Genomic DNA, 14,425 nt, shown 5'->3' on the forward strand with positions numbered 1-14,425 from the left:
CACACCACATCACTCACCCCAGAGTGCACACACATCATTCACCCCAGTGTGCACACACATCACTCACCCAAGAGTGCACACACATCACTCACCCCAGTGTGCATGCACCACATGACTCACTCCAGTGTGCACACACTGCATCGTTCATCCCAGTGTGCACGCACCTCATCGCTCACCCCAGTATGCACTCACCACATCACTCACCCCATTGTGCACACACATCCCTCACCCCAGTGTGTACACACATCACTCACCCCAGTGTGCACACACATCACTCACCCCAGTGTGCACGCACCACATCACTCACCCCAGTGTGCACACACTGCATCGCTCACCCCAGTGTGCACACACATCACTCTCCCCAGTGTGCACGCACCACATCACTCACCCCAGTGTGCACACACTGCATCGCTCACCCTAGTGTGCACGCACCACATCACTCACCCAGTTTGCAGACACAACCCACCTGCATCCACCCAGCCCTGAGGCGGCTGCCTGTCCCCTCCCCTCTGCCTCCTTAGGAAAAGGAGGCCCATCCCAGTGGGGTCGGAGGGTGGGGTAGGCAGGGTGTGAGTCTACAGGGTCCTCAAGATCGGGTCTCACATTAGGAGGGGCTGCAAATTAGACATTTGACTTTATTTCCAAGTGAAACTTTCAAGCAGGCACAGAAGCACAGCACCAGGACTGAAAGAAGATGCTCAACACCCAACATGGAATAGCATTGTAACACCACACTGCCTGGCATGTAGCAGGAATTCATATTTTCTCTAACACCAGTAATTAAACAAGAATGTTGTGTTGTATATTTGTGTTAAAGTTGTTCATTGGTTCCATGTAAACATTTAACATAACGCTTTCCCCACCCCCCACTTTTTTTTTTTTTTAAATAAACGGGAGCTTCAACCATGGGGAGAGGCACTGGCTTCTCTAAGCCTCCCCTAGGCCCTGCTCTGGCTGGAGGTCAGAGGGCCATAGGTGCACTCTTCATCACTTTCAGACTCTTCCTCACACTGCCCCGTTCCATGTGTGGCCAGGAGAGTCAGAGGAGAGGATGAAACACAGAGCAAATGGAAGCCTTATCATCCCTTGGGTTCGGGGAGGCTGAATCTGGTCCCACAATCCGAGCCCAGGCGGGGCGCTGGGATGCACGTGACTCAAGAGAGCCAGCAAATGCAGGCAGAGCCAGTGATCGCCGATAAGGACTGCAGCTCTTCCGAGGCTGGGGAGGCCTCACCCAGGAAGGCTGGAGTCTTGTCACTTGATGACATGTCACCAAGGATTAAAAATAGGTATGTTTCAAAGACCAAAGCAAGAGCACATTTAATTCCAACAAATTCAAATCCAGGCCCGTCTGCCCTGGGTTGTCGCTGGGGGGCACCCTGGGCACCGCATCCTGGTGGTCTGGCTATGCTGAGTAACTGCAGAAGTGCTGGTCACAGGCTACCCCCTCCCTCAGGAGAAAGTGTGCCCAGCCCTCTCAAACGGTCACATGGTATCAGTCCATGGACAGTGAGTGGCCCTGTGTGCACCATTGACCGTGGGAGCACTGCACCAGGGGGTCACAATAGCTCTGGCCACAGTGTATCATGCAGCCCACAGGGCTGCTGTCCTGACCTCTCTCTCTGTCCTGCAGTTGGCCTGGGGTTAGTTTTTCAGTGCCTCAGGGGTGATATTAAAAAGCATTTGGCCGCTGAGTGAGCACTGGCAACAGTGGCCAGACCACGCCCTGTATGTGACAAGTAGCCCAGTCACACTTGTGACTGATGGGCCTCAGCCGGGCCCGGCCTCAACACTCCTGGGCTCCCAATGTCTCACTGCTCTTTAGCTGGAGAGGACCTGCTTAACTGCAGCGGGGCACTTGGAAAGATCCTGGGCTTTGGTGTCCCACAACTCTGGGTTGGAATCATGCCATTGACCAATGCTACTTGATCTGCCTGTGTTTCTGTCTCTCTGTCTCTAAATTGGAAGCCATGCCCCTCTAACTGGATTGTAGGAAATGACATGCAGTGATGGGTGTGGCGCGCAGCCTGCTCCTTCCCTCTACTCCCCAAGGGTTTTGGAATAAGCCAGCCTCCTCCACCTTTCTAATCTCCATCAATCTCTGCAGTCACCTGCCCGCCTGTGCTCCTCTGGCTCACTGCTGTTGTTTTCTGTTGACTCTGGATTACTTTTCCCCTTGTCTCCTTTTCATCACCTTCTCGCACCCCAACAACCCTCCCAGGCTTTCCCGTTGTGCTCAAATCCCCATTTCCTTAGCCTTCCCTGGCAGTTGAGCTCAGTGGTGTATGCTTTGGTTGGGGGGTGGGGAGGGAGAGCAGGCTCCCTTTCCTCCTCCAGGCTGGCATGCAGATAGAATCAGTCCTTGTTGTGCCCAGGGGGATGCAGGACCTCTCATGTGGAGCCCCTTTGGCCTGCCTCCCCAGCCCCGCAGGCAGGTACTACCTGCACCCACACTCTGCCACGCTCATGCCCTCGTAGTGGTACTTGAGGGTGGGCACTCCCATGTCATCCTTGTAGAGGATGGAGATGGGGCTCAGTTTGGTGGGCACACAGCAGGCTTTGCCCACCTTTGTGGGGAACTTGAGATGCACCAGGGTCTGCACGATAGCGTGTTTCGTCGGCGTCACATCGTCAGCCAAGGGGAAGAAGCAGCCACCCTTACACTCGTAGGCTTCGTACTCCTTGGGCGCAATGATCCAGCTGTTCCAGCCGATGTCCTCGAAGTTTACCCTCAGGGAGGTCTTCTGACAGTGGCTGCCAGCCCCGGTGCTCCTTTTCCGCCTGGCTAAAGTCGACCCCACAGCCACGTGGCCATCTGCGTCCTCCTCGTGGCTGCTCTCACCTGCCTCTGTGGAGCCCTCCTTGGACAGCTTCTTGAGCACGCTCTCTTGCTCATGGCTGATCATCTCCCTCAGCTCCAGCCTGGTCTCCTTGGTCCCACTGCTGTGGTCATTGGAGAAGACGACAAAGAAGGGCAGGTTTCTGGAACCTGGGGGGACACCGATGTCCAGCTTGTCACAGCCCTTCCTGTGGCTCTGCACAGTCACTTCCAGCTTATTTTTGCTCTTGGTGGAGTCGGACCGGACCCAGCGCTTCACAGCGCTGGACACTTCCAAGGTCTCCCAGCCCTCATCCCGAATGTCCTGGGACACCAGGAAGGTCTTGGTCTCCGCAGCACTATCCCAGGCATCTGTTCCATCCAGAACGTCGTAAATGACCATGCTTCCTTTCAGGTCGTGAGAATGGTCCATGTGATTTTGACAGGAGACATAGAGTCGGAGCTCAGCTCTGGTGATCTGCTCGTGCCTGGGAATGGAGATGTTGAAGAGCAAGATGTGCTTCTGGAAGGGGAAGTCCTCCCTGGCAGTTATGGAGATGGCATCTGAAATGCAAACACACCTGGTGGGCATCTGCCGAAGGGTCTGTTTCCATGACACTGAAGCTGAGTCTCAGCGTTTAGACAGAAGAGCATCTGGGATAACAGTTTTGGTCTGTATTATCTCTATTTGGTTTCACCCAAGCCCTTAAGGTATAAGAGTATTTTCAAAGGTACACTTAAGATCTTCCAAAGAAAAGCAAAGGCAGGAGATGCCTCTAATTGGGATTGACAGTTCCTACTGTTTATTGAGCATCTACTGTGTGCCAGGCATTACACTGGGAGCTTTGCAGTGTAAATTTCACCTTAATCCTCGCACTCACCCTAGGAGGATCTAATTATTATTCCACATTTGCAGATGTGGAGACTGGGATTCAAGGCAGTTAATTGCCAAAATGCACGCAGCTAGTTAAGTATCCTGGGACTTACTAGCACACAGCTAGTGAGTACATAAAGAAAACAGCAAAACTCACTGTCAGATCCTGAGTGAAGATCCTGAGTACATGAATTTAAAGGCAAGATCCTGGGTGGGGACAGTGAAATCCCAATATTAAGACAATATCAAAAATCTCAGCCTCTAAACAGTGTATGCATCATTTGAAATTGTAATTTCTGAACAAAGCGTAAGTGATTAATTGGTTTTAGTGTTTCAGGAAAAAAATCTATTAGCTTCAATTGCTTTGTCATGTCAAGCAAAAATGGGGCTTGCCTTGTACCACATAGTTAACTCAATATCCCATTTATCCTGGGCTGACACTTTGTCATTAGCACACTCCTGCTATACCACGGCTGGTTCACAGACAGGGAAAAGAGGTTGCATTTTCTGGGCACTTGCTATGCGCCCACATGTGTGGAGACCTGGTGCTATAGGGAAACCTAGCTGGCAGGTTTTGAAGTGCCAGTCCTGCCTCTGCAGACTGGTTAGCTCTGGCCTGGATGTGGTATGGAGCCAGGCCCCTAAGCCATTTGCAAGTCTCAGACCCAGGAGGGGAGAGGCTCTGTGCTCCTGGACATTCAGAGGGAGACGGCAGCAGCAGGAAAAGCCGGCTGTGCAGACGGACAGGCCTGGGTCAGAATCCAGCGGCTTAACACTTCCTAGGTGACATGGGTGGGAACCCTTGGTGGCTGCAAGTTTTGACTGAACAGTTTCACTGTTCAGAAACTTATTTCCCCCTGCATCATGTGAGCTTGACTGAGTTAGGACATAGGTCCTAGGTCCGTGTTTGTTATCTTCTAGTCCTTCTAAATCAGATACATTTCTATTTAAAAACAATTAGGTTCTCTTTCAACACTTCTCTGTCAAAGAATTTCATCTGATTTTTAAAACCCTTTCACAAGAAAGGAATAACTGTGCTTTCAAAGTTTAAAAATATACCAGTTAGTTGGAGGTGAAATAGGTTGTCTGTTCTGTTTTGAAGTAGGAAGGGGACAGGAAGGGAAGGGGAAAAGGAAGAGAAGTGAATCCGAGGGGAGAGACGGAAAGAAGAGGAGAGTAAACAGAAGGGGTGGAAAAAAGGGAGCTGGCATCCCTGTGCACCTGCTGTGTGAAATGTGGTACACAGCCTGGGGAAGGTGAATCCTTCAGAGCAGAAGCGCCGAGTAGAACTCTCAGTGACCATGGAAATGTTCTGCAGTCTGCACTGCCTGATAGGGAAGCCATTAGCCACACATTTGAAAGGAAGCTGGTGAGGCTAAAGAACTAAGTTTTAATTTTATTTCATTGTAACTAATTTAAATGGAAGCTTGAAGAGCCTCCTATGACCAGCGGCCTCCACCCTGGTGAAAGCAGCTGTGGACCTGTGAGTCCTATCCCAGCGCGTCTGGTGCAAGCGGAGACCCTACCTTCCATGCTGAAGCTCCGCACGATGTTGGACGCTGGCGTAGTCGACTTATCAGACGTGTACCTGTTGTACAGATCGATCATGTACTGCGGTGGCTCCACCCTGGTTTTGTCCTGCGAAGGGACCCCGCTCAGGTTAAGGCTGCGCAAGAAATCCACCTTCATGTTCTCCAGAAACATCTTCAGGTTGAAAGTGTGCTCTGGCAGCTCACCTCCAGGCACCCCCAGTGGGTTGTGGGCGTTTCCCCCAGCAGACCCTCGCCCCCAGCTCTGCAGTGGCTTCCCCTGCAGGGAGCCGGCCAGCAGGGACAGCAGGGGCAGGGCCACCCATAGTGCCCCAGGACACATCTTGGGCCCACGCAATCACCCAGAGAGGAGACTGCAGGCGGCTGTACTGTGTTAGCGGGCACGGGGAGGAGCCGGGAAGGAGCGGGCCGGCATCTCCCTGCTGTTTGCTCTGAAGGAACCGTCCTGGCCAGCGCCCACTTTCGCCCGCTGCCGGGCTGGATTGTCCTCCACTTGTGCTTATCTGGTCCTCGATGCCGCGCTCCGACGTCTTATCTGAGGGAGCCTTCCGTTAATGAAGGCTCTATAAACATCTGACAAACACACAGGGCATGTGGGAAGGACACGGCCTACTGTAAGGAATCTGTGCTTCTCCAGGGGGTTATTGCCCCCTAATTAGGATCCTTTCTCATTTCCTTGCCAGGGCTCTTCAGAAGAATCTCCAGGCAGGGTGACATATGCTCCATCTCCTGGGCCACAGTAGTGAAGAATCCAGGAAACAAGACCAAGAAGTCCTCCAAATATAGAAAGGACAGCGCAAGAGCACAGTGAACTGTGGGGGCTGGGGAGATGGGGAGAGTGTGGGGACCACATCAAGGCTCAGAAGAGGCCTGCTCCTTGCAGAGTCAGAACCTGCGAGCAAGGCTCCCTGCTCTGTTGGTGGGATGCATTGCTGAGCATTAGAGATCACGAGTGAATATGGCTCTTGTGCAATTTAGTGTGGTGATAAGTCAGACTAGACAGAGGCTGGGATGTCAGCTCCCTCACCGATTCCCTGCAAACGTCACCTGGAACAAGTCACCGCGCTCTTGGAGCCTCCCATTCAGAAGATAGTTGTAGGGGTTAAGAGGATGCTGTGCCCCAGGCTGGCTTGGTGGCAGCATTCTGGATGCCCCTTCTCCAGCCCACACCTGATTGAGCTGGAGCCCCGGGTTCCTCCAGCCTGCTCTGTCAGAGCTCCACAACACACTGCAGCCTGCAGGGAGCTCCCCACATCCCTGCATACCAGCTCTGTCACTGGCCTGTTGTGGGGTGGTCTTAGCTCACATTGACTTGGCAGCCACCTGGCCCACACTCATCAGCAGGGAGAACCACGCAATCTGGTAGACAGGGGAGTAGGTGAGTTGTTCTGAGACTGGTACATGCCAAGAAGATGATCCCCTGGCCTTTGGAGGCTGACAAGCTGTGGCCCAGGAAAGGGCCCTAGGGACTGTGTTAAGAGCAGTGTGTCCACACTTAGACTCTGTCCATTTCCATCATGTGTGACTTTGAGTACAGCAAAGAAGGAGCATGGTTAGAAATACTCCAGGGTATGCTGTGCCTGGTGGTTTACTCTGGGGAAGATGCTCCATGCTGGTGAGGCTGTCGGGGAGAGGTTGCAGAGAGCTGAGCAGGTTTAGTGGGGTGCAGGAGGGGCCACAGCATGCTGTCGTCAGATTGCAGAGGAGGATGGGTGAAATCAGGAGCCCCTGAATGGCTGGGCCTGGACAGAACTTGCTATCTCTGTCCTTTGATGACATGGGCCAGGGGAAGACGGGAAGCGTGCTGCTGCAGAAATGCTGCTTGGGAAGAGGACTGGAAGTGCGCTGGGCTTTGATCCAGCTCAGCGCAAGAATTCCATGGGGCAGAGAAAAGATGAATAAATGGGTGCCATGCCCAAGAAATGGAGCTGCAAATGCAGAGTGGGGTGTGGTCCGCGAGGAGTGAGGACAGGGCAGACGCCTGCATCGTGGTCTGACCAGGAGCTTTTCACACATGAGAGGCTGAGCAGAGGGATAGCCTAGGGGCCTGGATGTGCTCTGGTAGGAGCAAGGGGGTGCTACCTGATGTTATTTTTCAAATGTGACATTTTTTCCCGGTTATAACAGTAGTCTATAGTGCAGAACACTTGGGAAATGGAAAACATTATTAAAGAGAAAATAAATAACCTACAGTTTAATCATCCAGTGATGCTCATGGTTAGCATTTTGAGACACATCCGCTCCACAATCCTATATCTGAAACCCTTGTGGCCAAGAGTGTGTTGCGACTTCGATAGTTTCAGATTTGGGGGATTTTGTATTGTGTATATGCAATAACATTCCCAAAGGGGTCAGAGACGACACCTTATAATGACACACATGAATATTTCTGCAGTGAAACAAATAAAGACACAAATGTCCATTCAGGTCAAGTTTTCCCAGAAAAGGAATTAAAAGAAACTTTAGGTTCTTAGATGGTTTTTTATTTGGGGGTCTCAGATGAAGGACTACGGACCTGACTATATCCAGGGTCATCACAGCTGCCTGTGGGTGCTGGTCACACAGACTCTGACATGTATGGCTTTCCCTGGAGCTGTGCAATGCAACATGCTCGTGTATATCTGAAATGATTTGCCTCACAAACTCAAGAGATCAATATGTTCACATCTCTTTTATTGTTTTAAATGGATTGCTTGAGGTTTCCTGATCCATATCATCAGGAAGTCTGGTCTTCTCCTTTCCTGAATTGTCCAAGTGCCCCATGTGTCAATTAAGTCCAAAGGAGATAGAGTGGGAAGGTGTTAGTCACGCTGGGAAGCGGGAGGGAGAGAGGGGTCCCACCTGCTGTTGCTTCTCAACAACACTGGCTTTGCTGTTGGGCACTGGTCCTACATGTCTAAACGGCTGCTTGTTATTAGCTGCTGGGACGTCCTCTAGCCCAGGTCTGTGGGGTGCGCCCCATGAGGCAACAAGGTAACAGTGTTCTTAGACATATGCCGGGCTTACCCACCTCCGGCATGCATGCCTCTGTGGCCAGTGGCTGGGTGGAGAGAAGAGGCCAGCTATGGTCACACACCAATTCTAACCTGCCCTTTCTCAAATTTCTAGGCTCTTATGGGTGGCCTAGGTCACCAGAGGGACTCCCACTTTCATCAGGTGGTGATTTCAGGGACTTGGTTACCTTTTCATACAAACGGACCTTGGTCCATCTGAGAAAATCCCCCTAACTCTGAGTCTTAGGGAACAAGTCTCAAACTTGTTCTGATTTTCCCAGGAGGAAACAGACCCCGGGTGTTCCCTCCGGAAGAAGGACCCCTCCCTCTGCTATCACCAGCTTTGCATTGTTGGGGTCTCAGGAAGGAGCTGCCTCACTTGAACCACAGAAGGTCTTATTTATCTCTCGTTTGCCCCCTCCTCCTTCAAATTGTGTACTTTCTAATTCTTCACTGACTTCCCAGGGAGGTCTATCCACATGATTATTCAAAGACTAAAGATCTGAATTATGGTAGTCTTATGTGTCTATACCTAAATAAAGCAAAGGCTGGCATAAAATTTAAGAAAATGTACACTAAAGTGTCTTCAATCTCTGCCTTAGGTTTACTTTCGAAGCCACTTGAGGTATACAAGGTTTGATATGTATAGGTTTGCTTCTCTTTGAAAAAAATTTTTTTAATTAAAAAAATTTTAAATGTTGTCATTTGGATTCCTTTTGTCACCGGCTGCAGAAAAGCAGAATCCAAACAGGCCTAAGCAAAGTGGATTGCACCTGACTAATGAAAACTTCTGGGTTGGCAACGGTTTGGCTTTAGCATGGCTTGAGCTACAGGACAGGCAAAGTTCCAGCCATGCTTTCTCCTCTCTCAGTCCTGCCTTCCACTGTGTTGGCTTCATGCTCCATCTCTCTGTGTCTTGGCGAGGTGGCCAGTCACTGCAGCCGGCCTGTAACCCTTTCACATGGGGGGCTGGGTGGGGTCAAAGAGGAGCAAAAGCCTCTTTTCCGGGAAGTCCTAGGGAGTCTCATGGTGTGTCTCTGACCCTGATAGGATAATCTGCAAACACTCCAGCCAATCACTGTGGCTGGGGGAACGCAATGTCCTGAATGTCCTGATTGGCTTAGGACCCTGGGATGGAAGTGGCGCAGACAGCACAAGGAGAGAGTCAGGTTGGCATGAACCCCAGAAGGGTCTAGATCCGGGCACTAGGAGGAGGTACTGGGGAAGGACTGTATAAATACCTTCCCACGTCATGAAAAACTTTTCATGAACTTCATTTTTTGTTTTTGTTTTTGAGATAACATCTCACTCTGTCACCCAGGCTGGAGTGCAGTGGCGTGATCATGGCTTACCGTAGCCTCGATATCTCTAGTCCCAGGTGATCCTTCCACCTCAGCCTCCTGAGTAGCTGGGACCACAGGCATGAGCCACCACGCCAGCCTAATTTTTATATTTTTTGTAGAGACGGGGTTCCGTCACGTTGCTCAGTTTGGTCTCAAACTCCTGAACTCAAGTGATCTGCCAGCCTCCACTGCACAAAGTGCTGGGATTACAGGCGTGAGCCACTGTGCATCCAGCCCATGAACTTCATTTTTAATGACTAAACATTTTCCAATTGTATGGACATATCTTAATTTATTCAAGTATTTTCCGATGGTAGGACAATCAAGACTACTAAGATAATGTTGCAAGACACATTATCTTACATTTTTATAGTGTATATTTTGTATTATTTTATAGGACAGGTCATTGGAAGTGGAATATCTAGGTCAAGGAACACGTAACATTTGCAAAGCTCTTGGTAAGCATTGCTAAGCGGCTTTCCAGAAATGCTTTTTAAATATTCACTCTCAGCTGAGCCTAAGAACTCATCTTACCACACTGTTACCAATACTTCTTTCTAATCCTTGGCAAATTAATGAACAGCAGCAACAAAAATGCTAGTTTGCATTGCTACGTAGGCTGGACTATATTTTCCCCTACTTTTTCAGGAGACAAACCACAGGATCTGGGCTTCAGCCTCCAAGGAGTTATAGCAGTGGCCAGGTCTCACCGGTGCTGGTCCAGGGCCATACTCAAGAATCACATTTGTTACTGTGCTGTAAGTCTAGGGAGAGGGCCAGAGGGCACCACAGATTCCTGGGTGTTCCACAGGAATATGGCCCAGGGTAAGCATGTAATAACTAGTCATTAGTATTGCTCCTGTCAGTATATGATCTTTCTGTGACTGTTTCTCTCTCCTCCACCCCTGGGACAGCTCTGCCCTTCCTTTCTGTGGAGCTGTAGAGTGAGCTGTGCTCTTCCACCAGGACTACTTCATGTCCCTCCCCACTGTCCTCCACCAGGGTCAGTTCTGACTGCCCTTTAGTACCTGCCTAGAAATCCCACACCACACAACCTCTGTGTTCCAAGAAACAGTTGGATTCATCTAACAACCACTAAAGGGCCCCAGGGCTGCTCCTCTGTGGTCAGCAATTTGACAGCCCAGCGAGTCTGCCTGGCCTTCACAGCCAGCCAAGGCTCCTCCGGGGCAGGCCTCCCATGCTTGTCTCTGCATATGTCTTTGAACACCTCGGCGTGCTCTGTGGTGGGTGCTGGTCAGGTGCCGGTTCTACCACCTCGGCCCTGTCCTCCTGTCTCTTCTCAATACCCAGACAGTTTCACATGACTGTGCTGTTGTTATTTTTAACCAAAACCTCCATAGGGTCACAAATCTCAGGACTTTTGGATTACAGAAATCATGGCATCACTGCAATTGCTATGGAGGAAGCACAATTCAATGAACAAGAGAAGTAAATTTGACTCATCCGTTTATTTCAAGCATCCTTGCAGCCCATTCCTCCAAAAAGGTGACATTGACTTCAGCGTTCCTTCATGGAGGGAGAAAAGATTCACCTGAGTTTCTGTTATACCATGACTCCAGAGCATCAGGGACCCCTTCCCTCCCAGGAGACATCACTAAAAATCCTGTTCGCAAAGCATGGCCCTGGAGCCAGCAGTAGCAGTGCCTGGGAACTGGATGGAAATAAAGCCTCAACCTGAATCAGAGACAATGCTAGTGGGCCCAACTATATCAAGTTCTCCAGGCAACTCTGATAGGCATTTTGCACAGTGGTTTTGACAAAAGAGGGAACTCATAAGACCCTTCCAAGAAAAAACACATGAATACATTGCCTAGCATGGTATTTGGCACATAGTTAATGCTACGTAATTGGATAAACATGTATCTTCTACATCCAACCCACCTATCCCCAATTCATACAAACAAGCCTCCTGGGAGATGCTGAATGAGTGGGCTTGGGGTTGGGCTGAGCGTGAGTGAGGCGGACTGGAGGCAGGGTAGATAGAGGATGCATGGACATCACTATCTCAGGGAGCAGAGAGAAGGGGAATGGAAATCCCAGAAGCGCCTGTTAAGGATCTTATGTTTCCAGGTTTTGGTAAAGGGAAATAGTTTTGAACTCTAATGTCGGTGTTTTGGCGCACAAGTCATAGCCAGAGCTGGCCAGCTGGCCTGACTTCCTGATTTCTCACTGAAACTACCTTTCAGCCCTCCCTGTCATGTGCTGCTGCAGACGCTCTTTGTGATGTTCTTATTCCACCAGCCAAGCCCAGCTCTTTCGTCCTGCTTGGTCTCAAAGTCAGCCTCTCTGTGGAGTCATCTCCATTCCTCCTCCTCTTGCAGAGTTTCCTCCTCTCACCCTCCCCTTCCCACCTCAGACATCCATAAGTTCCTCAGGCACAGTTTTGTCTCCATCCTGGCCACAGAAAAAGCATGAGTTATAAGCTTCTGCTCTGATGACATTTTATGAAGTCATAGAGAGGCACCTATTGGGACACCCCAGGCCAAACACCTGGTAGTACCAGGACTCAAGTCTCCCCATTTCTCAAGTATAAAGGTTGTATCGGAAGCCTTCTGAAGTTTTCTCCCAGCCCTCAAGTTTCTAGCTGTCACTGGTACTGTTTATGTTTGTCACGTGAACTAATCTATCAGAGGCCCTGCCCTTCTAGAGGATGTGTAAGTTCAGAGATGGGGCCCAGCTGCAGGCCACCACCCTGCTCCATCCAGAATGAAACAGGCCCAGTTGAGTGACATCAGCAAACCTTGTCTAGACTGTATGATGGGCTCTTATGACAACATAATGTTGACATTTTTTGTTTTAAGGGAAAAACAAGTTATTTCATAAACACATTTCTTTTTAACCTCACTTTACTGTGTCCCAACCTCAGTGTTGTTGGGACAACCCTAGTAGACTGGGGATCACTGGCCAGGAAGTTCAGGGTCAGTGCCAGTCATGTAGGCCTTGAATCAGGCCGCCTTGAGCATCAAACTTAATGTTCTCTGTGGTCTTGGCAAGACATCAGTAGACATGTTACTTATACTTTCTGAGCTTGTTTTTCTGCAGCTCCAATTGGGCAGTAAGTTGCAAGGTTATTGTGAGGCTAAGTAAGATCCTATAACTTCTTCTATACATGGGAGGGGTCACTAATGATACCAGTTTCTCCTACCATAGAGTTGGGACATGTCATGTCTCCACTTGGGACCTGCCCTATTTCACATTCCAAGGTCTTCAGGGCATGCCTAGGAAAGATGGCAACTACTGAGCACCTTCCATCCAGGCACAGCCCTGGAGCCCATGCCTACGGCTGGACCCAGGGGAGTGTCCCAGCCTGCCCTCCCCAACCCCAGCAAGCCAGACATGAGGACTCAGAGGCATTGCAGGTATTTGGGGGGAATCCAGAAGGTCTCCCAGAAACTGCAAGTGCTAGAAAGAGTAAGATAAAACTACTATGGGACAGCCCATGTTTAGCAAAAATAGAAAGGGGGCAGTTGAATGAGAAGAAAATGAGGGATGGAATATTTGGAAGGAAGGGACTTGGAGTTTTATCAAGCCCCAATATTTTACTTATTTTGCTATTAACTTATATCTTGTCATGTTCCAAAAAGAATTAGACATTGCAAACCAAGCACTAAGTGCAGGCCAGTTTGCGCCAGCCCAGCAACCTACAGCAGCTTGAAGGGAACAATTTGGTCCCATGTCCAATTCCTGTGGGAGTAACAGAATAAGGTGGTGAGTGTGGAGGACCATCCCAGCCCTCCCCTGACCTCTGTCAGCCGTCAGGGCCATGTGCCCAGCAGGCGGGGGCCCCCACGGCAGCTGCTCAGGCACGTGTCCCAGAGCCACTTGAAGCACCTCATAGGAGATGCTGAGCAGAAGCTGCAGGACTCCACTCTGGCACCCTCACATCCCCCCACCTATCAGTTCTGGCTAATCATTCTCCAGTTTCAGTGACTTGGCCTCCAGGAGTTGCCACTCTTTGGATGCTACCTAGGCTCCTGGAATCACTGTGGCTGCCTGTGCAGAAGGCCAGGGAACTGGAACTTTACATCTCCCTTCCCAGGGCGGCCGGAAGCCAAGAGGCCCTGAACACCCAGCTGCCTTGCTCGAGGCCACACTGCCCTGAGGAGTAAGCTCGCTCCAAAGCTCCCCACAGGATTGCTCCTAGCCTGCTTTTCTGCTTCACCCCACCCTTGCCCACGTCTCCTGGGAGCACTTCCCCCATACGTCCCTCGCACAGGAATCCTGGTGTCCAGAGTCCAGCCTAAGGCCCAAGACAGACACCAGGGCTGCTTCTTTCCTTGGACATCCCCTCTTAGAAAACCACTGTGGCTTTGCAGCCTCCTCTAAGACTGGGACCCGTGTCATCTGTAGGTCCCAACTGATGGGACTGCTATATATACACCTGTCTAAAATTGGACCCAGATTCTCTTTTAGAAATGCTGGTCAAGCAGCTTCAGGCACTCCATCGTAAGGCAATATAAATGAAGGGCATAAGGTAACAATTCGGGGTGGCTATTTGGGAACAGGGCTGCTGGGTGACCCTTCTACACACAAGCTAAGGAGAAGCAGGTGCAGAAGACCACATGGCCCATCCACTTCCTCATGAGTCCTTGGACCTCAGGAGAGACCCCTACTTATATTGAATCTCTTGCTCCATGAATTATCAGCAGTAAAAGATCTCTGACCAGGCAACCATAGATGCTCCTTTAAACATCCCAGGTACCTCCCAATCAATCAATGTCCCTGAGACTAGGGGACGAGGGGAAACCCCGAGAGGCCACTGTCTCTGTCTGGGGCCATGTCCATTCTCGACATCAGCCTAGGTTGGGTTTGCAGGAACCAGTGGT

The 14,425-nt window shown here is 50.4% G+C and overlaps 1 protein-coding gene and 1 long non-coding RNA gene across 2 annotated transcripts; both read right to left on the reverse strand.

Annotated features, from left to right (window-relative positions):
* Positions 1 to 615: 615 nt before the first annotated feature.
* On the reverse strand, positions 616 to 5,779 carry GDF2 (growth differentiation factor 2). Its single transcript, XM_003903644.5, has 2 exons — positions 5,219 to 5,779; positions 616 to 3,382 (listed from the first exon to the last, which is right to left on the reverse strand). The coding sequence occupies exons 1-2, from the start codon at positions 5,562 to 5,564 to the stop codon at positions 2,439 to 2,441; spliced, it is 1,290 nt and encodes a 429-aa protein (XP_003903693.1). The 5' UTR covers positions 5,565 to 5,779; the 3' UTR covers positions 616 to 2,438.
* Positions 5,780 to 11,032: 5,253 nt separating this feature from the next.
* Positions 11,033 to 13,768, reverse strand: LOC116269465. Its single transcript, XR_004176995.1, has 2 exons — positions 11,779 to 13,768; positions 11,033 to 11,105 (listed from the first exon to the last, which is right to left on the reverse strand). It is a non-coding gene; the product is annotated as an uncharacterized LOC116269465 (long non-coding RNA).
* Between the last annotated feature and the right edge of the window lie 657 nt (positions 13,769 to 14,425).

This window comes from Papio anubis, chromosome 11, assembly GCF_008728515.1.
Source record: "Papio anubis isolate 15944 chromosome 11, Panubis1.0, whole genome shotgun sequence".
In the NCBI taxonomy this organism is placed as follows: domain Eukaryota; kingdom Metazoa; phylum Chordata; class Mammalia; order Primates; family Cercopithecidae; genus Papio; species Papio anubis.

Excerpts from the sequence above, each read along its gene's own strand:
- GDF2 (XM_003903644.5), bottom strand. The coding sequence starts at position 5,564 with ATGTGTCCTGGGGCACTATGGGTGGCCCTGCCCCTGCTGTCCCTGCTG. Across the intron at positions 3,383-5,218 it reads GCGGAGCTTCAGCATGGAAG|ATGCCATCTCCATAACTGCC; the intron begins GTAGGGTCTCCG and ends TTTGCATTTCAG.